The sequence below is a fragment of the Equus asinus genome, chromosome 25, assembly GCF_041296235.1.
Source record: "Equus asinus isolate D_3611 breed Donkey chromosome 25, EquAss-T2T_v2, whole genome shotgun sequence".
Lineage (NCBI taxonomy): Eukaryota > Metazoa > Chordata > Mammalia > Perissodactyla > Equidae > Equus > Equus asinus.
The window spans coordinates 22,757,501-22,780,071 of record NC_091814.1 but is presented as its reverse complement, the minus strand read 5'-3'; the positions used below and the strand labels follow the sequence as shown (position 1 = coordinate 22,780,071).

Sequence of the window (22,571 nt, the reverse complement as noted above, 5' to 3'; positions counted from 1 at the left end):
GCCCATTTTGGTGAGGAGGGGAGGTATTTCTCCACCTATTTTTCTCATCCCATCCGTCCTCCATACTTAGGAGGAACATGTCCTCTCTGCTTTATTTATAGTCCTGTTTTTGTTTGTTTTGTTTTTCGTGCTTGTGTAGCAGCTTATAAATGACTTATCTCAGCTGTGGTATCAGCCTGGCATATGTTCCTCTTTCTGTCCACCAGATGGCAGCCTATTTCACCCACTCAAACCTGCAGCCTGTGCACATGATCCTGGTGTTGCGTACAGCTCTCAACCTGTTCTTCAAGCTCAAGAACTTTAAGACAGCTGCCACCTTTGCTCGGCGCCTGTTGGAACTTGGGCCCAAGCCAGAGGTGGCTCAACAGGTAGATGGAAATTCCTTCAGTGAGCATAAGGGAACCAGATCTGCTCTTACACAGAGGGAGTAGAAGACCAAGGTCCTTGCCTCTGAAACAAAGCACTGAATAACAACATTCAACAAAAAGAGCCAAGAGAATGCCATCCTCTGTTTACTAACTGGCATGAGTGCCTTCTTTTATTCCTGGAAACTGAATTAATAACTTATTCAGACATGGTGCCAGTGTGAGAGTGACCTGCAACCTGGAATAGCTCCACTATACCTGAGAATAACCCCATTCCTGTCCTTAAGCTCCAGATATCCCATTACCACCACCACTAACCTCCACATACATGTCCCATTACTTGTGTTCTCCAAAGGCATTCTTCTTGGGCAGTGAAAGCCAGTTTTAGCCCTTTCAGGCCTGACCCCAATAATTCCCAGACTTGGTGGAGGAGTATGGGTCTAGATCCATGGAACCACTTTATCATTGAGAAGGGGAAAGCCTGACACAAAAGGAATGGTGATTGTTACCCCTTCACTTAGGTCCTGTGCAGAGAACATATTCTGTATTGACTCAGTACGATTGTATCTTGCATCAAAGATACTGCTAAACCATGGTGATAAGATTATTTGAGTTGTAGTGTACAGCTTTCAGTTCTCTTAAATAAAATATTCCTTCCCTGCCTTAGACACGCAAAATCCTGTCAGCCTGTGAGAAAAACCCCACGGATGCCTATCAGCTCAATTATGACATGCACAACCCTTTTGACATCTGTGCTGCATCTTATCGGCCCATCTACCGTGGAAAGCCAGTGGAGAAATGTCCACTCAGTGGGGCCTGCTATTCCCCGGAGTTCAAGGGTCAAATCTGCAGAGTCACTACAGTAAGTACTGTCCTCAAATTCTAGGATATTGAGGGAAGAGGGAAAAAAAGAAACAGTTGGTCCTGTCTTTCTCCTGTATTTGCCCTTAGTTCCTTGAGGCAGTGATACTGGAGAAAGCTCGAGCTTTTTCCTACTCCTAGAGGTAACAAACAGTAACAAAACATTCTACTGTGCTCATTGAAGAGTTGAGGGAGTAAGCTTTCTAGGTTTCTCACCCTCACAAATCCCTAACTTTTTCCTCTGTTTCCTCTTCCACAGGTGACAGAGATTGGCAAAGATGTGATTGGTTTAAGAATCAGTCCTCTGCAGTTTCGTTAAGGCTCCCTTTGTGTGTGTAGGGTCAGTCACCATATTTTCCCTGGGAGAATGAGTCTCTCTGTCCTTCTGACTCCCTCTTCCTCAACTATCCTTCAGATTGTTGACATTTAGCTCTGCCTGCCCTGAAACCTAGTGCCCTTTTCTCTTCTTCCATGGCTAATCGAACTGTCTCAACTTGATTTTTTTTTTTTTTTTTGCTCCGAGGACCTCTCATCATCTCAAGGTGACTACAGTTGTGGTCACCCTTGGCCTTGCCTTCCCAGCTTAGATCTTTGAAGAACAAATGGAAACTCAGTGATGAACATTTGTTTAGTAAATTCCTTTGAGATTTATCCTTTCCCTCCCCACCACCTTTGTATCCTTTTTGCTAGGAAGGAGCAGGATGTAATAAATAAGATGGCATCTTTTACTCAGTCACAACAAACTCTTAGCCGTTCCCTATTTTCCTTGGGCATTTAAATTCCCAGGCAGGTACCCTCTCTGTGGCTAGAAATGAAAGTCAAGTAGTTTTCCAGAAATGTACATCACTTTTTATTGATTTGTTCTTTACAGCCATTGTTCTTGTGTTTTGTTTCTCACACTAAATAAAGTAAATTTCTATGAGAGTTTCATGGCTTGCCATTTGTTTCCTGGACACTCTTATGTTCCTACTTCCTGCATGCAACTGCCCCACCAAAGCAGTATCTTTCCTTCAATAATTATTTTTAATTACAAAAGTAATAAGTACCCATTGTTTTAGAAAAAGCATACGTTTTTCATAGGATATATTAAACTGCTTGAGAATTGTAGAAAGCAAGTAGCTCCCCTATTCCATTATTGACTGCAGCCTTCTATCTGTTGCTAATTATGGCTAGTATTTACTGAGCACCTAACGTGTACTTGTCACTGTTCTAGATGTTCTATATGTAATATATACTTATAAGATTAATTAATAATACATTGTATATGTTACAGGGATTACATTGGCAATGCAGTATTTGCTTGTCATGTGCTAAGACTAATTGGGTAGAGTGATGTACTGTGCCTTTAAAATATGTATTTTTTCATTTTAATTTCATGTTTTCAATAAACAATACACTCATATAGTTCAAAAATCAGTAAGTGTAAAAACCTGTTCTGTGATTTTTTTCCTCCCACTCCTTTCCTCTGCCACCCAGTTCCTTTCACCTTTCCAAAACAAGTAAGTACCGTTGTTAGCTTCTTTATATCCTTCCAGAGATGTTTTTATCTATAGGCAAACAGATATGAATGTTCTTCCTTATGCCCCTGTTATACTTAAATGGAAGCATAGTATTTAATGATTTTGCACCTTGTTAGTTTTTTCACTTAACATGCTTTAGAGATTGTTCCATATCAGTATATTAGAGAGCCTCACCCTTCTTTTACTTCTCTGCCTATGTGCCATTGTACAATTTACTATAGTTTATGTCAGTTGCCTTCTTGTTGATGGATATTTGGGTTATTTCCAGTCTTTGGCTGTTATAAATAGTGCTGCTATGAATAACTTGAATATATATTGTACAAGTGGGGAAAGTATGTCTGGAGGATAAACTAGAAGTGTAATTCCTGCTTCAAAGCGCACAGGCATTTACATTTTTTTAGTTTTAAGAGTTGCTTTCTTAAACGTAGTATCCCCAAACTAAGCCTGCCTTCTCAAAAATTTGCATACTACTTTGATAACACTTTCTCAAGTTATAAACATTCTTTCTGTAAACATAGGCAAGTTGCTGATAAATTTTGGTAAAAAAACTCTTTTTGTAAGTTTAAAAATTAAATTACAGAATTAATTTTACATACAAATGTAAACATTATTCTGAACTGAAGGATATGAAAAAAGTGGACAGTCCATGCTTCCTGAAGCTTATGTAATTGGGGAAACAAAATGGATATAGGTGAAATAATGTGAATACTAGGTAAGAGTTTGAAGTTGGTCATTAAACAACGGAGAGCCATTAATCCTTAAGCAAGAGAGTGATATAAAGAAAATGCTGTAAAATACTGTTTTGCCACAGTGTTCACATACATTAGAAAAGCAGATGAGTAAATCCTGAGATGAGGTGTTGGGAGTATCAGTAGTAAAACTATAAACGCAGAAGCAAGTGTAAGAAATAATGCAAAGGAAGAATCCTGCTTGTTTTCAACCATCTCAATTCTCTCAGTTGCCATCCAGTATTTTCCTTGTTAACATGCTTATATTACCACATTAATGTAAAGTCAATAGAAATACCTGTAATGTGTCTGATATAATTATAGTCGTATTAGAGATAGACATGTAAGCAGTTGGGAGTTGAATGAGAAAGTTAGCCTGGAATTGATTATGTTACAGATGTTGAGGAGAAAGAGGTTAATCAGGGAAGGATTAGATTATAGAAGTTTAGAATTGAAAAGGACCTTAGAGTTCCAACTTCAATGTTACATATTTGTAATCTGAGGCCTACAGTGGTAAAGGGTTTTGAACAAAGTAACTTAGTGACAGAGTTAGGATTGAAATTTAGGTCTTACTCCCAGTTCAGAATGTTTTCTTCCAATCACAGCGCTTGTGCTTGGAAGAATAAAGCAGATTTTGCACAGCTATGACTTTAAAAGTATGTGCTCTATCTGGAAGGAAAGAGTAAGTACCTAATTTGGTGCTTAGCACAGTACTCAAGTGTGTGTTTAGCAAGCTAAGGATGAAAGCCATGAAGTGGCTTTTCAATTAGATGTGATTTCTCTCTTTTACACTTTATAGCACTTTATTCTTACCTCTTTTAAGACACTTTCCTTGTGCCATGGTTACTGTACATATGTCTAATCCTACCTCCACCCTAATCCCCAGTCGCCTTCCCTACAGCAGGGGCTGGTCCTAATTTCTCTATCCTCCACTGTGCCCAGCACAGGATCTTAAACAACAGACAGTAGATGCCCTCTAAGTGCTTAAAAAGATTTGTGTCTGAGGCAGTTGGTGCATTCTGACAGATCTGAATAGCAGAACAATTCCAGAGGAGGGAAGGAATGTCTAGAGTTGTCTCTATCTGAGCCTCCCCCAGCTTCACTCAATTGGAGGTTGGGTTCTATATGGAGAAAAGGAGATAGGTCAGGGAAGGTAGGTCTATTACTAGTACTTTTTTTTTGAGGAAGATTAGCCCTGAGCTAACTGCTGCCAATCCTCCTCTTTTTGCTGAGGAAGACTGGCCCTGAGCTAACATCCGTGCCCATCTTCCTCTACTTTATATGTGGGACACCTACCACAGCACGTCTGCACCCGGGATCCGAACCGGTGAACCCTGGGCCACCAAGAAGCGGAACATGCTGCACCACGGGGCTAGCGCCTATTACTAGTACATTTGAATTGCCCTCTTGCTCAGTCCAAAGTCCCAGAGTCCCTTTTTCTGCCTGATTTGATTCAGCTAACACTGAGTTCTGACGAAGTTCCTGGCACTATCTCCTTTAGTCTGTCAATCCTAATGGAGAATTGGAAATAAGAGATATCCACTAGATTCTGCAGAGAAATGTGCCTCGTTAGGGTCTAGGAGAGCAAGGAGTGGCCAGTGAGTGCCTACTAAGTTTCAGGCCCTAGCCTAAGAAGCAGGGGTAGAGCAGTGAAGACAACAGATGAAAATCCTTGCTATCATGGTGCTTGAACTCTAGAGGGGTGGCAGAGACGAGAAATAAGTAAAATACATAGTGTAAAGTGTTGAGAAAAAGAGGGAAAGAGGGTAGGAAGTTTATATGTATGTGTGTTGGAAGGGCTGCGATTTTATTTAGTGAAGCCAAAGAAGGCATTTCAGAGACATTTGAGTGAAATAATGAAGGAAGTGAGAGGAGAATAGAATGTTATGTGCTATAACTGTCTTACTGGTTATACATGCACAGCTACTGGTATTTTTAAGCAGTTTGTCCCACTCTGGCCTACCCACAGCTCAGGAAGAAATAATGAAAGATCCACTTCTCTAGATAATCTGGGAAGTTGAAAGAAAGGAGGCCAGGCCAGTAAGAAACCTGGCAGAAGATAACAGAAAGTTCTCCTCTGTTAGTTCAATGGTTCCTGGAGAAAGGGGGGGAAAAAATTCCGAGCTTCCTGTCCCTTTAAAAATGGCGGTTCCACAGAGGCCCACAATACCATTGGTTGGCAGAAGGGGCGGGGACGGGGTGGGCGCCGGCGCCGTGGAGTCCCACCTCCTACGGCAAGTGGGAGGTAACAAGATGGCTGCCGCCGAGGATGGCTGTGGTGTAGGGGCCGACACGGACCAGGAATTGGAAGAGCTCCTGGAAAGTAAGAGCCCGTAATGGGAGAGGCCGAAGGGGGCAGGTGTCAGGACCCATTCCGGGGTTTCAGTGCTTGAGATATTTGGGCGGAGCGAGAGAAGCTCTCTAAAGGTTGGACGGGGCCGGAGGGTCTGACTGCGACCCCGAAGAAAATCTCTGGGTCTCTCTCTCCTTCCTCCGCGGCAGGAGCTGGGGAGCTCACCTCGGGTCCCTGAGCGGCCCAGCCTGTTGATTTCCCGCCGGAGGAGAAGCAGTAACCCAGAGGACGGTGTTTCACGATCCCGTCCCAAACCCCCCTTATTTTAGGTTATTAGTAAGTTCTTGAAGTCTAACTTCCTTCCCGCTAGCAGCAACACTCGGTCCTTGGTGAGCAGCGAACTGGACACTCACGGATTGCTGATATTAACTGTTAACAAGCCCGTAGCGCGTCCTTCTGTGCACTGTCCTGTCCTCCTTAACACAAAAGACTTCTTTCCATCTCCCAGTCCTTTCACCTTTTTCTCACCTGGCCCCTTTCCAGTTCTTTCATCAGGTCAAAACTCAAGCTGACTCCCTTCTCACTATTTTGAAAAACTGAGAATGAGAGGCCTCAGGGGAAGACAGTTCGCCCTCTTAAAGAGGGCGGATATTCTTTCTTCCTTAGCCCTGTCCTCCATTCTTCCTTTGGTTTCTTGCCCAGAGTTGGGCCAGTGTCCTCCTCCTAGGCCTGGCAAGCAGAATGGTGGTGAGGACACAGGCTTTTCAGGGAAGAGGTGAATATTTTTTTTCTCTTGCCCAGTCACAGAGTGTGGGCAGACGGAAAGATGAACAGATTGGGTGAGGAATGTCAAGTGACTCTGAATTGGCATATGGTTATCTGCAGAGATAAGGCCAGAGGGAGTACCAGGAGCTCTTGGGAGCTTAGCTGAGGAAGGGTTAAATTGAAAGAGAAGAGAAGAGAGTTTAATGCTCTCTGGTGCAGTGTAGTGTGGAGTCCCTCAGTTTGTGCTAGTGCCAGGACCATGGGAAGCTGGTTGGGACATCTTGTGGCTTCTGCCTTCTTGCCAAAGATTATTCTCTTTAGGGCTCCGGAGTGATTTCAGTGGGATTAAGGACATCTGCGTTCTCTGCTCCTGTTGGATATTTGTATGGGATTTTTAGTGATCATTAGAGTTTGGCAAGGAAGGCACTGTGTAGATGGAGATGTTTCTGCAGAATCTCTTTTAACTCTCTCCTCCCAGCTCTGAGAGAGATGCTTGTTCTCCCTCAAGGGCTTTCTTCCCCTTCGATCGCAATAAATTAGGTAATGGGGAGGAAGAGGGAGGCTTATGGAGGAATGGGCCAGGAAAGGGAGACTCAAAACAAAGGAGAAAACTTTAGGGAAGTTGGCAGTTTGAAAGATTATTCTTTTAATGCTTTGCCCAGAAATCCCCCAGCATTGCATCCTCATCCATCCCCAACACACACACCATGTCTCTTGTCTCTGAAGGTGCTCTTGATGATTTCGATAAGGCCAAACCCTCCCCAGCACCCCCTCCTACCACCACGGCCCCTGATGCTTCGGGGCCCCAGAAGAGATCGCCAGGAGACACTGCCAAAGTATAAATTCCACCCACTTAAGGGAGGGGGAGGGCATGGGCATGCAGCTCTGAGCAGAGGTGGGGCAGGCCCCTGTGGGCCAGAGGGAGGTGAAGGGAGGGTTCCTTGGCCTCACATAGCTGAGTGCTCTTGCAGGCCTCATTCCTTGTGAAACAGGGACTTGAGGTTGAGTGGAGGAATCTCAAAGAAGTTTCCTGAGGAAAGAGCAGATTTAAATAGTTGGATTGGGAATGCCACTCCATATCCTTCCCTCAGTGGCCAGATGCCTTTCTTGCTGTCCTCATTAAGAGAGGTAGTTAGAATGTGCAACGGAAGTGGGTAGGAGGGAAGTACTGCATTTCCCAGGGCCACTGCCTGTGGCTTCTGTTAGGGGCCAGGTGCAGTGGGGTGCTAAATAAGAGATGTATTTTGACTACCCCTTCCTTGCAGGATGCTCTCTTTGCCTCCCAAGAGAAGTTTTTCCAGGAACTGTTTGATAGCGAGCTGGCTTCCCAAGCCACTGCAGAGTTCGAGAAGGCAATGAAGGAATTGGCTGAGGAAGAGCCCCACCTGGTGGAGCAGTTCCAAAAGCTCTCAGAGGCTGCTGGGAGAGTAGGTGAGGAGGGGGCCCTAGACAACTGGAAATAGCTGAACAAACCCCTTAAGTCATTGTTTCTTGAAAACACCATAATTCTTCGTAAAGTTGATAGCAATCATGATATCATTGCCATAGAGTGGGGTGAGGAGATGGGAGGAGGGATGGGACCCAGTTTAATGAAAGGGATGAGCTAGGTTGGAAATTAATAGAAAAGATGATTGAAAACTGATCATTTTAAAGGTCACAGTGTTATTGTAGGTGTCATCATGGGGAACAAGCTGACACACACTCCATTTAGGTAAGTCGAAATGACTATGAAGATAATCATAGCGTATTCAAAGATTGAAGTGCTAGTGATTCACTAGTAAGTGCTCCATATCCAAGCTGGTACCCGGGTCGGTCTAGGTAAGTAAACAGGTAAAATCCTAAATGACCTTGGCTCTTTTAATCTTTCCTAGGCAGTGATGCAACTTCCCAACAAGAATTCACTTCTTGCCTAAAGGAGACACTAAGTGGACTAGCCAAGAATGCTACTGACCTTCAGGTGAGGGGGAAGAGGTAGGGGACCATAAGGGGCCCAGTCCCAGACTCTTGACCAGCAGAGTCTCAAAAGACAGACTCTCTTGGATATCATCTCCAGTCTGTCCCTGCTTCACTATTTTGCTACAGGCAAGTTTAAATAGTTCTTTCCATCTGAAAGGGTGGTAACATTCCAAGAAGGCAGTGTGCTTGCTCACCCTCCTGTCCTTTCTAGAACTCAGGCATGTCAGAAGAGGAGCTGACCAAGGCCATGGAAGGGCTGGGCATGGATGAAGGGGATGGAGAAGGGAACATCCTCCCCATCATGCAGAGTATTATGCAGAACCTACTGTCCAAGGATGTGCTGTACCCATCACTGAAGGAGATCACAGAAAAGGTCTGTGAGCTTCTGTTTCTGCTTTTCCTCCTCATTTTCCACTGTATCAACTTCTGTGGGCTACTTTCTGCTCAGAGCCTGCAGAGATAAAGTAACTCAAGTGCACAAGTCCCATCTGTTTTTCTTCCTTTACTTATTTGGAGTGAGGAGGAGTTGTGTCTCTAAGAGAATAAAGCTACTGCACTGAGGATAATTAAGGTAGAAAGGGAAATCCTTCAGCTCTAGTTTTCTGTAAATTGGTTCAAGACTCTGTTGTCTGATCAACCCCTTTTTGCATTTCTTTTTTTTTTTATTAAAGATTTTATTTTTTTCCTTTTTCTCCCCAAAGCCCCCCTGTACATAGTTGTATATTCTTTGTTGTGGGTCCTTCTAGTTGTGGCATGTGGGACGCTGCCTCAGCGTGGTTTCATGAGCAGTGCCATGTCTGCGCCCAGGATTCGAACCAATGAAACACTGGGCCGCCTGCAGCGGAGCTTGCGAACTTAACCACTTGGCCACGGGGCCAGCCCCTCTTTTTGCATTTCTAACTTCATTCATTTCTCCAACAAGGTTTCGCTGAGGGTTTACTGGCTTTGTGCTAGCAACAATTTAAAAGTAGTTTAAATGATGGTTCCTGCCATCAAAGAGCTTGTAGTTTTACTGAAGAGATAAAATATTGGAATAAAAGTTTTTCAGTGACACATGGTTAAGTGTGGTTAAGTGTATGGTTATGTGTGAAATGAATAGTGTAGACCAGGAGTCAGCAGAGCAGGGTCTGGGTGGACCAAATCCGACTCACAAGCTGGGAATGGGTTTTATATATTTTTAAAAGCTTTAAAATCAAAATAAAGGAAAAAGAAACCATGTGTGACAGAGACCATATGTGGCCCTTAAAGCCTAAAATATTCACTATTTTCCCTTTACAGAAGAGGTTGGCCATTCTCTGGTGACCACAAATGCTAGCATAGCCAGGCTATCTGGGTGGAGTCAGTGCTACTTCTCATGCTGAACTTGCTTATTTGGCTCTTCTTCTCTGTTCCTCTCCTCTTCATATTTCATTATTTTTCATATTTTATTGTCTTTCCTTGTCCATTGTTCGCTTAATTCCTCCCCACCCATTCTCTCTTTCCGTAGTATCCAGAATGGTTGCAGAGTCACCAGGAGTCTCTTCCTCCAGAGCAGTTTGAAAAATATCAGGAGCAACACAGTGTCATGGGCAAGATATGTGAGCAGTTTGAGGCAGAGACCCCCACAGACAGTGAGGCCACTCAGAAGGCTCGTTTTGAGATGGTGCTGGATCTTATGCAGCAGGTAAGGCTTCCTCCTGTCGTCTGCCCACTGATGCTGTCTGCTTAGGTATTCAGTGGAGGAGATATATGGGAAAGAAGCTACACTGCCAAACCCAGTTGGAGGAGGGAGCACAAGAGAGACCATACAGCACGGTCCTCAGGAGAAAGCAGAGAGACCATAGCTCAGATTCTTCTTTTGAGCTGCTATGTTGTTTTCTGGGATTTTTTTTTTCTATCTCATGCTCTTTTTCTTTATTTTCCAGCTACAGGATTTGGGTCATCCTCCAAAAGAGCTGGCGGGGGAGATGGTGAGTATATCTTCTAGATTTTAATCTGAGCCCTAGCTTCTGGGATTCTGTAACCTTTAGTGATTCCACCTAGGATGGTAATTGTGGCTACGGGGGGATGGACCTTCAGTAACTCTAACCTGAAATATGAGCAGCTATCTAAGTCCCTTCATCTCTTCTCCAGCCTCCTGGCCTCAACTTTGACCTGGATGCCCTCAATCTATCGGGCCCACCAGGTGCCAATGGCGAACAGTGTCTGATCATGTGAAACACTACACGTTTTCCTCCCTGATTCCCAGCCATGGGGAACATCTGGAGTCAGCAGAACCACTGGGAGCTGAGGCAGGAGTGTCGTCTGCAGGAGCGGTCTGCCCACTGCCCTCTGTCATCCCATCCAAGATTGTGCCATACCAGCTGAGGGTTTTTCTGTCTTTCTAGGAATAAGGTGTCTGTTCTGCAGGCCATTTTTGTGAGCCCTATTCTTCGTGGTTTGTGCTGCTAACAAAAGCCCAGCTACCCATCGGGTGAAGGAAGGCATGCCTTTTGGGGCATACACCTCCTTCCCTCTCCAAAAATAATATTATATATGGCCACACTCATGTTCACCTTTGTACCCAGGGTCTTTGTGCCTTGTCTCTACTCCCTTTCTTGGAACTGGGAGCAGGGACAGAGTCCTGGTATTCTGTATTTCTGTAGTTCTCTTGGGCAGGACCTTTGGGAATGAATGGGGAGAAACTTAGCCTGGGCTGGGGCTATAGGTCTGTCACCATGCCTTCTTGCCTTCAGACAGACTGTTCTGAATTCTCAGAAGGGAAAGAAAGTGGGGTTTTTGCATCTAATCACAATGGTGTTGAAAGAGAAGCCCTGGGATTCTCCTCTCTCCAGGTGCTGAGGCCCCAACTCCCTGTCCAGCCTGCGAACTCAAGTCACTGCCCTGGTTCTTTCTACAGTGCTGTGTGATCTGGGTGAACCCAGCTCTTGACCTTCCTTTCCCCCTGCCTCTCCTCTTGTCTTCTCTCTTTTTTAAATACCTGTTTATTTCAACCTTTCTCTGAGCCCAAGCTGTGACAAAGAAGGGCTCTTCCTGTTTTCCCTCATCTAGTCCATCCACCACTCTCACTGGACCCCTCTCTCCCTGGCAAACACATATAATTGTAGTGTCAGGTCTAGGAAATGAATGACTGTTCTTCCCTAGATACATTCTGGCATATTTCAGATGTCTGATTCCTTTGAATCCTGTCCCTTAATTCAGGGAAGTGGCTTGGGAAGGGGAGTGGGGTGCATACTGGGTCCTTTTTCCTGACTAATAAATATTGTAAGTGAGGAGTGTGGCCTGTTTTTCATCCAGGTCTTTTTCTGATCTTCCTCAGCTTCCATAAACTGCAGTATGAGGAATGTTAGCAGACTAGTTCTGCATAACATTATAGTGCTGGGTTCCACACCCCCACCCTTTCCTCAGCTCAATCTCTACCTCTGTTGACAAAGGAGACTGAATGGCCATCCTTCCTTATTTCCTCTCAGTATTTGAATCTGGGATGCCCTTCAATTGATAGGGTATTTTAACATTTCACATTATTATTGTTAATATTAGTAATATCTTGTTAATATGTTTTCTAAATTATTTTTCTTTGAGCTGACCTTGCTCTTCTCTATGGGAGCCAGTGGATCTATGGACCTCAGCTGCCATATGTTGGTGGACAGTCTGGTCAGACCAGCTGGCTGTCCCGGTTTAGCACTCAGAAAATAACTACCAGAGAAAATTCACATTCATCATCTGAATCACTTTGAGCTCCTGACATGTCACTTTTCCCTGGGTTAAGGCTTTTCACCCCTTAAGATCTCACACATTCTGTGGTATTGGCAAGGAAGGTAATGTTCTTGAGACCTCAGGCTGCTAGGGAAGGTCCAGCTACTGTGTCTTTTCAGAGTTTGGAAGAGCCCAGGTCTGAATCTGAGACTCCTCTCCTCTGCAAGAGATGGGAAAAGTACAGGCTGACTTATGATGAAGTCACAGGGCCTAAATGGCCAAAATTCTCTCCTTATGGCTCCAGCCAAAAACTGGACAAGGATAGAGAGGAGGAAGGGAGAAGAAAAGGGCCCTGCCCCTTGAACAGTATGCCTACTGTCCTGTCAGTTTTCTTTTATAAGTTCTCACTTGTGCTGGCCTGGCCAGGGCTTACTCCAGGAATCTGTTAAACAGATGCCCTAGTCTGCTTTAGTTTTGTCCCCAAGTCACTCATTTTCATTTTAATTGAATGTGAACAAATTGACCTCAGGTAACTCTCCGTTCCAAAAACACCATCTGAATTATTCTAGGACTTGTGGAAGGATGGAGCAGTCCTTCTCAGACTGTCTGTGGTAAAGGAGCAGGTGTTTTGTTTTATAAACATCCAGTCCTTTGTACAACAATGTGTGTTCCTGTTGCCCATGACAAGTGTGCAGTTCCCACTGTGCTATCCACCATGCAAGTCTGACAATACCCGAACTGACCAGCCCTTGTTCAGCAGGGTGAGTCCACTGATCATGTGCTTGGATATCACAGCAGTGTCAAAATGCTAAAAAGTTTCTAAACACTCAATTTCTAACTCATCATATTGCAGACTGGTAAAAAACTGTCGGATTACCTTTGAGCACTGCTTTGAGGCCCTCCTCAGTCTCTGCATAGCTCCATTAGCCAAACTGATATATTTCTCTACTTGTAATTCTCTCCTACGTGAGAGTTGCCTCTACTGAGCTTTTCTTCAACAAGAGTGTGTCACTGTAAGGACATCTCTAGTATTTTTCTAGCCTTCCCTTTCTGCGCTTAAAAATAACCATTACAGGGCCCAGCCCAGTGCCCTAGTGGTTAAGTTCATGCACTCTGCTTTGGTTGCCTGGGATTCTCAGGTTTGGATCCTGGGCTCAGACAAAGCTTAGGTTTAAGCTGTATGAGAAGTATTTATGGTGTTCTCAAACTTTAAAGGAGGTGCCCTTTTGTTCCAAAATTCTGTAAGAAAACAAATGTGTGGTTGTTTGGATGGTTTCATGAATTAAGAATCAAATTTAAATAAATTTTGTGATAATAGGGACATTTTCTTGTGACTCTAGAACATCATAGCATGGGCCCCCTGAGGTGCTTTTAATATGCTGTTGAGATGGCTTTGGGGAGCTTGAGAGAAACAATGGCCCACAGTAAATGAAGCAGAGATGACAACCATATGGGAAGTGATCAAAAGGCTTAGAGGAAGTAGGCATGCAAGAATGAATGTATATTATACTGAACATTTTTCTGTAAAGGAGAGGCTCTAATGAAGGGGTCACCAGCATCTTTGAGAAGTTTAGAAGTGGCTGTCTTTGTGGATGGAGGCTGATGGAAGGGGATGTTGTTTAAGAACTGGTTTCTGTGGTAGCAGTGGGGATGATAGGATCCTGGCATAGCAGAGGCCAAATGGCAACACTTAACTCTCAGAAGCAAGGTGGGTAAATTTCCATAAGGGCAGCAAGGTCAAAGTGGAAATGGCTAACGGAATGTGGGTGGTCCTGCAGACCAAGTAGATGGGCAGCCAAGGAGAGTATTGATTTATATATAATTAAGAGAGACTACAGATGGTTGAACAGAAGACTAAGGCCAGTAACTTCACTGAAAAGTCAGGATTCCTTGCTCAGTTTCTAGACCTGAGACAATTCTCAGACTTAACATATCAATTGAAAGAGCCATTTAGTTAGTTAACCATACACTAGGGAAAGAAGAATTCTTGAGTTAGAAAACAGGGATACAATGTTTGAGTTGACACTGATACCCAGGGAAACAAAGCACTGCCACAGCATCTCCCCTCCTTATACCCCCCATCCCACCCCATTACAGTAATGAAATATGTGGTCAGATGATAAATGGAGTGCTGGCTCAAATCTGTCTCACAGTGCATCCAAACGCCCACTTTATGGTCATATTTCCAGTTTCTAAATGTATAATCAGAATGGACATATTTGGCAGTTGGCAGAAAGGCCAAGTAGTAGCCCCTGAAACTCTACCCCACCTCTGCCAAGATAGTAAGTAAAAAATAATATTGCATTCTGGGGAAAATGGCAGAGATTCGTTCCACCCTTACAATCTTAAAAGGATGCAGGGATGTTGGTCTCCATATCATTTCGTTTCACCTGTCTGACCCTTGCAGAAACTGGATGGCCAAGGTGGATTACAACGTACTACTGCAAACTCAAGCAAGTAGTAGTCCCAATTGTAGTCCTGTGTTAGATGTGTTTTCTTTACTAGAGAGAGTGACACAGCCTCTGGTATAGATATGTGGCTATTAATATGTACTATCTGGTCCTTTACAGAAAGTTTGCTGACGCCCTGGTCTAGTAAATATGTTCTTTCCATACATACATCGTACATACATCTTTTCCTTACATGAGGAAGGAGTATCAGAAGCAGTTTGCATTTGCAAGTGATGACAATGGCAACAGTATAAGTTCACAGTCTTGATCTAGAGCTATGTTAATTCTCCCCCTCTCTGTCACAGTAGTCCAAAGGGACCTGGACATTCTGCAGAATATTACATTTATTTGCTTTATTAAGCTTATGCTGATCAGGTATTAAGGATATGCTAATCAGATCTAATGAACAAGCAGTGTCAAGTATTTTGGATTCCTTGGTAAGACACATATACTCCAGGGGGTGAGAGAGAAATTCTGCAGAGATGCAGGGCCCTGCCACATTGGTTAAGTTTTTAGGAGTCCAGTGATCTGGCGCAGTCTGGGACATCCTCTCTAAAGAATAGGATAAGTTACTGCATCTTGTGACTTTTATCCCAGGAAAGAAGCACAGTGCCTTAGTAGGCCTCTTCCAGTTTTGGAGGCAGCATATTTTGTACTTGGGAATGCAAGAAAGGCCTCCACAGCAGGTCCAGTCTGTGATACAAGTAGCCTTGTGTTACCACACCAGGTTCATTTTTGTCCACTGCCCGGAAAGCCAAACGCCGAGATGACGAGAGTGCAGCAGAGAGAGGGTTTTAATCACAAGGCAGCCATATGAGGAAGCAAGAGCATGAGTCTCAAATCTGTTTCCCCAGAAATAGGGACTCAGGCATCTCTATGGGATGGGGGACAAGGTGATCTGAAATGTGGAGATAGGTGATCAGAGATGAGGAGAGGAAGGTAATTGATGATCTGCGCAAGTGTAGTCAGACTCCATGCCTCTTCATAGGATGCGCGCTCACAAAATGGTGGCATTAGCATGATCTGAAGGGGGAGTTTTAGCCTTCTGACGTCAGAAGGTTGCCTATTGGGCATCTGCATGGGCCCACTTGGTGAGTTGGTGGTCTCAACCGACCTGGAGCGGACAAAGGGATTCTAATTCCTGAAGAACAGCTCAAACACCCATTACCATGGTGACCCAGGCTCCAGGGAGATGTTATCTAAAGGAACCTAGTGGGAGTCAGATAGCATATTGCCTAAACAGCACAGTTATCAATGGGTGGGTTAAACAGCTAAAAGCTATAATCAGTAATTGCAAAAAGGAAAAAAACCCTGTAGTTCCTAGCTACTTAATCATCAGTGGCTGTTTGCTGGTTTCACTTGCTGCTTGGGCCATATGACCTGGAAAATTCTATGGTACTAGAGGTATCTGTGTTAGGAGAACATGCTGTGTGGATTCTCGGGCAGTCCACAGTAGGAGAGTTCCAGCACAGACCTCTAGGGTTCTGAAGTAAGGTGACGCCATCTTCAGCAGAGAAAGTTTCACCATTTGAAAAGCATCTCCTGGCATACTCTTAGGTCCTGACAGAGACTCAGTACCTAACCACAAAGTATCAAGTGACTGTGTGACTGCTTGCCTGTATAACCAGCTGGTCATTGTCAGACCTGCCAAGTCATAAGATTGGGTGGATACAATAGCAATCCATCTTACAATGGAAATGGTACATTCGGGAAGAAGCCCAAGCAAACTTGGTGGGCACAGGTAATTTAAATTGAACAAGGGGCCCCAGACCTCCACATTCCCTACATCTGTTGCACTGATACCTTTCTCTTAGGTCATACCTACAGCAACATAAGAATTTCTTCAACCATTTGACAGAGGAGGGAAAAAAATCCAAGTCTGGTTCATGGATGGGTTGGCTTGATATGTTAGGGCAAGCCAAATATGGACTACTGCTTCTCAACAGCCCCATCAGGAGTGGTCCTGAAGGACAATGAGGAGGGGAAATTCTCTCAATGAGTAGGGCTTTAGGCAATGTACCTGATCATCTGCTTTGTCTGGAGAGAGAAGTGGCCTAAGGCAAGGATATACATGAACTCAGTCAGTGAGCTGGTTGGTAGGGGCCCAGGAGCAAGATAGGAAAATGGGGGAAAACAGGGTCTGGTGAAGAGCATTTGGGTGGATCTGTGAGAGTGGGACTTAAAGTATTCACTAGGAAAGTGCTAAATAATAATCAAATAGACAGGATGGTTTCAGGACACCCTGACCTATCCCAGTTCTTGCACAGTGTGCTCACGAATAGAATCACCATGGTAGCAGAGATGGTGGCTACTTTTTGGCCTATTAGCGTAGGCTTCTCTCTCACCCAAGGCTGACCTAGTTACTGCTATTTCTAAATGTCTGACCTTGTCAGCAAGAAAGAGCAATGCTGATCCCCTAGTTCAGTACCACTGCTCAAGGAGAACAACCAGCCACTTGCTGGCAAGTTGATTACATTGAACCTTTTCTATTCTGGAAAAGGCAACAGTTTATTGTGATCAGGACTGATAGATATTTTGCTTTGCCTATCCTGCCTAAAGTGCCTCAGCCAATACTGCCATCCAAGAACATCCAATATGTTCTACTGGCATGCGGTCCTACGTAATAATGTCTTGGAACAAGGGATCCACTTAATGGCAAAGCAGGTGCATCAATGGGCACGTGACAGTGGGATCCACCTTTCCTACCAAATGCCTTTCCATCCAGAATCTTCTGACCTGGGATGAGCTTTTGAAGGTGCATTTGTGGTGCCAGCAAGAATGGGGTGCTGTCCTTTACAGTATAAACCTACATGACCTTAATAGGGTGCTTTATCCCCAAAAGGTAGAATTCATGAGCTCTGGGACCAAAGGGGAGAAATAGGAATGACCGTATTCAGCATCACTCCCAGTGATCCACCTGAGGAATTTGTGTTTCCCATCCCTGCAACTTTAAATTCTGTGGGTCTGGAGGTTCTGGGGCCCAGAAGGGGAATGCTTCTACCAGGCACAACAAAAGTCTCAGTTAACTTAAAGATATGGCTGTCATCTAGTCACTTTGGTCCCAATGCCAGCAAACTATCAGGCAAAGAAAGAAGTTACCATACTGTCTGGGATAACTGATTGTTCGTCATGAAGAGGTTGTACTGCTGCTACGTTATGCAGAGAGGAAAGTGTTGATGCATGTATGATCCCTGGCATATCTCTTGGTCCTCCTATACTCAGTTTTAACTGTAAATGAGTAAGTAAACAATTACAGCCTGATAAGGGCATGGTCTCCAGGGGCTCAGAACCTTCAGGGATGAGGGTCTGGATTACCCCACTAGATAAACCATCTAGACTAACAGAAGTGCTAGGCAAAGGATCTAGAATGGGTGGTAGAGAAGGGAGATGATGAATATTATTTACAACTTTGGGACCAACAGCAGCAACTCTTCTTATAAGTGTCCCCAGAAATTGTAACTAACCAGAATGCTGGAGAACCTGCCTGGATAGAGTGAGCTTAACATGCAAAGCAAATGGATCTGAGCAATGCTAGAGGTGGACTGCAGTAGACATTGTTGGTACCGTATCGAGATCCCCATTAGCAGGAAGTGTGAGTATTGGCTACTAATAGCTCACAGCTGCATCTTCATGAGAATTGCCCTCTGTGCCAACAGGAGCCACTTCTGGAAACTCTTGGAATGCTTTCCCAGGGAGAGCACCCCAGCCAATGTTATGATGTCAGTTTCTGCAAAGAAGGGATTCTGATAGGGATTGCATTATCAGGGATGATATGCAATCAGTAATTGTCTTATCAGCAAATGATACTAGGGTACAAAATTCCTTCCCCCTTTCCTCAAGGTGGGACATATGTGCCAAGAGTTCCCAGTGGAGCTGAACCCATATTTTTGCCTAACTTTTTCCCCTGTCCTATCTTGCTTCCCTCACTCCATTCCAGATTTTCCTTGAGAGCATTTCCTCAATAAACGACTTGCACAGAATTCCTTTCTCCGGCTCTGCTTCTAGAGAATCCAACGTAAGATAGGAGAATAGTTGTGTCAACTAAGAGATGAGAATAGGAGAAGTTTGAGTTTGACAGAAGGCAGAGCAAAGGTGAATTCAGTTTGGGAATGTTAACTTGCTCTTGGTTGGAATAGAAGGGAACATTCTTAACTTGACAAAGTGAATCTCTGAAAAACCTACAGCTGACATCATACTTAATGGTGAAAGACTGGATGTTTTCCCCTAAGATCAGGAACAACACAAGGATATCAGCTCTTGCCACTTCTAGGCAACATTGTGCTGGAGGTTCTAGCCAGGGCGATTAAGCAAGAAAAATGAATAAAAGGCGTTGAGATTAGAAAGGAAGAAATAAAACTGTATTTGCAGATGTCATGATCTTATATATAGGAAATCTTACAGAATCCACTGAAAAAACGTTAGAACTAACGAGTTCAGCATGGTTGCAGGACATCAGATTGACATACAAAAATCAATTGTATTTCTATACATTTGCAATGAACAATCCAAAAATGAAATTAAGAAAACAATTCCATTCATAATAGCATCCAAAAGAATACTTACGGGGGCAAAAAGGGATACTTAGGAATAAATTTAACAAAAGAAGTACAAAACAATACTGTGAAAGCTACAAAACATTGTTGAAAGAAGGAAGATCTAAATAAATGGAAAAACATTCCATGTTCATGGAGCAGAAGAATCAACATCAATGGCAATACTCCCCAATGTAAATGGCAGTACTCCTCAAACAATCTCCAAATTCAACGCAATATCTATCAGAATCCCAGCTGACTTTTTTGTGGAAATTGACTAAATTCTAAAATTCGTATGGAATCACAGTGGATTCATAATAAGAAAACAATCCTGAAAAAGAAGAATAAAGTACTCACACTTCCCAATTTCAAAACTTACCACAAGGCAATGGTAATCAAAACAGTGTGGTATTGGCACGATAATATACATAGATACCAATGGAATAGAATTAAGAGTACGGAAATAAACCCACACATGTACAGTGAACTGATTTTTGATAAGGGTGCCAAAACCATCCAGTGGGGAAAGAATAGTCTTGTCAACAAATGGTGCTGGGACAAGTGGATAGCCATATACAAAAGAATGAGTTCAATCCTTACCTCGCAGCATATACAAAAAGTAACTCATAATAGATCAAAGACCTAAAAGTAATAATTAAAACCATAAAACTTTGAAGAAAACATAGGGGTAAAACCTTAGTAACTTTAGATTTGGCTAAGGATTCTTAGATATGACAACAAAAGCATGAGCAACAAAAGGAAAAATAGATAAATTGGACCTCATCAAAATTAAAACGTTTTGTGCTTCAAAGGACACCATCATAAAAGTGAAAAAATCCACAGAATGGGAGAAAATATTTCCAAATCATATATCTGATAAGGGACTTGTATCTAGAGTATATACTCTCTCGATAATAGACAACACAATTTAAAAATGGGCGAAGGATCTGAATAGACATTTCTTCAAAGAAGACAAAAATGCCCAATAAATACACGAAAACATGCTTGACATTGTTAGTCATCAGAGAAGTGCAAATAAAAACCACAGTGAGATACACTTCACACCCACTAGGATGTCTAGAATCAAAAAATCAGATATCAAGTATTGGCAAGGATGGGGAGAAGGTGGAACCCTCATACATAGCTGGTGTGAATGTAAAATGGTACAACTGCTTTGAAAAACAGTCAGTTCCTCAAATGATTAAATATAGAGTTAACTAAATGACCCAGCAGTTCCACTCCTAGGTATATACCCAAAAGAAATAAAGTCAAACATGTCCACACAAACTTGTACGTGAATGTTTATAGCAGCATTATTCATTACAACCAAAGGATAGAAACAACCCGAATGTCCATCAACAGACAAATGGACAAACAAAATGTAGTCTATCCATACAGTGGAATAATATTTGGCTATAAAAAAGGATTAAATACTGATAACATGCTACAACATGGATGAACCTTGAAAACATTTTATGAGACCTCTTGTTCTCTTGGTTTTTTAATTCTTTTTATTTCCTGGTTGCTCCTTTTAAATAAATGTTGCTGGATTTTCTTTCTCTCTGACCTCTATTTCCTTCTCTCATTCCTCTTCTTGTGAAAGAAGCCAGTCACAAAAGGCCACATACTATATGATTCCATTCATGTGAAAGTCCAGCATAGGAAAATCTATAAAGACAAAGTATATTAATGGTTTCTTAAAGCTGGAGGGGGATGGGAAGATAGAGGGGTGATAGCTAAAGGTACTGGGTTTCTTTGTGAGATGATGAAAATGGTTGAATATTGACTGTTGGTGATGGTTGCACATATCTGTGAATGTACCCAAAGCCATTAAATTGTACACATTAAATGGGTGAACTGTATGGTATGTGAGTTTCATCTCAATAAAGCTGGTTTTTAAAAAGTGCCATTAGCTATCAAGTATGTGAGTCTAAATCTTGAAAGAGAAGCCTGGGTTGAAAGTAAAGACTTGAAGTTTAAACTGTGAGAATGGATAAGATCACTTTGGAAGAACACGTAGAATGAAGAGAAAGGGAAGCTCATGAAATAAATGGTCAGAGAGATATAAATGGAACTATGGAATATAGTGTCACAGAAATCAGTGGGATTGAATATCTAGAAGGGGTAATGATCATCGCAACCTCAAATGCAATAGGAAAGCTCAAAAGAAGACAGAGAAGATTTGGTGGTAACAGCAATGGATTTGGTGATAACAGCAATGGTGTTCAACAAAGCAGTGACCCCAGAAACCAGGTGACAAACAGGGAGGATTTTATCTCATAGCTCCGTTAAAATCATTCTTGTCAAGGTCTTAGATAACTTCCATGTTCCCAAGTCCAGTGGTCAATTTCTAGTCATCTTAACCTCAAACTCTTAAACAGGAATGACAGTTTATAGTGCCTTTCTTGAAACATTTAAAAAATTTATTTTATGAGACGTCTTGCTCTCTTGGTTTTTTAATTCTTTTTATTTCCTGGTTGCTCCTTTTAAATAAATGTTGATGGATTTTCTTTCGTTCTGACCTCTACTATTTGGAGTGCCTCAGGATTAGAGGGCTCAGTTTACAGACTGCTTCTTTTTTCTTCCACATTATGGGTACTCTCCATTCTGTGACTATCTATACCATTTATACCTTAATGACTCCCCAATTTATACCACCAATTGTCTTTTTTTCCTATGAGCTTCAGATTCATATTTCAATTGTTTACTCAGTAGCGCCATTTGGAAATCTAACAGGCATCTCCAGTTTAACATGTCTAAAATAGAACTGGACATTTTTTAAAAAAAGACTCCTCCTACCCCTGCCCCCCCAGAGTTCTATCTCCGTAAATGGCATTACTATTATCCTCTTACTCAAGTCAAAAGACCTGGGATATCTTGACTCCATATCTTGCACACCATATTCATCTATTAGCAGATCACCTCTGCCACCTGCAAAGTACATGCAGAATCCAACCCCTTCCTACCACTTCCACTGCAATACTAGTCTTGCAGGTCTTCTGCAATAGCTTCCTAACTGGTCTTTCAGCTTCTATTTTGCCTCCCTGCGGGCAGTTCTCAAAGAATCAACCAGAGTGAATCTCTTCATTTATAAATCAGACCATGTCATTCTTTTACTCAAAACCGTCCATGGCTTCTTAACACTCTTAGGATGAAATGCAAAGTCCTCTCCTTGGTCTGTAAGTCCATAAGTGATCTGGCTCCCATCATGTTTCTCCTAATTTCATACCTTGTCTTTTGCCACACTGGCTTTCTTGCTGTTCTTTGAATACATGAAGCACATTCCAGCTTCAGGTCTTTTTACCTTGCTGTTCCCTCTGCCTGGAAGGTTCTTTCTCCAGTATGTGTGACTCACTCTCTCACTTCAAAATCAAATGCCCCTCAGCAGAGGGGACTTCCCTGAACCCGCTATGTAAAAGAGCACCC

At 42.9% G+C, this 22,571-nt stretch overlaps 2 protein-coding genes across 3 annotated transcripts in view; both read left to right on the top strand.

Moving 5' to 3' along the window:
• COPA (COPI coat complex subunit alpha) overlaps positions 1-2,150 on the top strand; it is a 39,372-nt gene extending 37,222 nt beyond the window's left edge. For both annotated transcript variants that reach the window (XM_070497657.1, XM_070497656.1), the window contains exons 31-33: positions 207-368; positions 1,033-1,227; positions 1,486-2,150. In XM_070497657.1, coding sequence (XP_070353758.1) covers positions 207-368; positions 1,033-1,227; positions 1,486-1,545 — 417 coding nt within the window. In that variant the 3' untranslated portion in view covers positions 1,546-2,150. The remainder of the gene's footprint in view (positions 1-206; positions 369-1,032; positions 1,228-1,485) is intronic.
• A 3,497-nt stretch (positions 2,151-5,647) lies between these two features.
• Positions 5,648-13,482, top strand: PEX19 (peroxisomal biogenesis factor 19). The gene is made up of 8 exons (XM_014848347.3): positions 5,648-5,797; positions 7,259-7,368; positions 7,798-7,963; positions 8,404-8,489; positions 8,700-8,861; positions 9,975-10,151; positions 10,393-10,437; positions 10,601-13,482. Exons 1-8 carry the CDS (start codon positions 5,728-5,730, stop codon positions 10,682-10,684), a joined length of 900 nt encoding a protein of 299 aa, XP_014703833.1. The 5' UTR covers positions 5,648-5,727; the 3' UTR covers positions 10,685-13,482.
• Positions 13,483-22,571: the final 9,089 nt, after the last annotated feature.

Excerpts from the sequence above, each read along its gene's own strand:
- PEX19 (XM_014848347.3), top strand. The coding sequence starts at position 5,728 with ATGGCTGCCGCCGAGGATGGCTGTGGTGTAGGGGCCGACACGGACCAG. Across the intron at positions 8,490-8,699 it reads AGAATGCTACTGACCTTCAG|AACTCAGGCATGTCAGAAGA; the intron begins GTGAGGGGGAAG and ends TGTCCTTTCTAG. Across the intron at positions 10,152-10,392 it reads TGCTGGATCTTATGCAGCAG|CTACAGGATTTGGGTCATCC; the intron begins GTAAGGCTTCCT and ends TTTATTTTCCAG.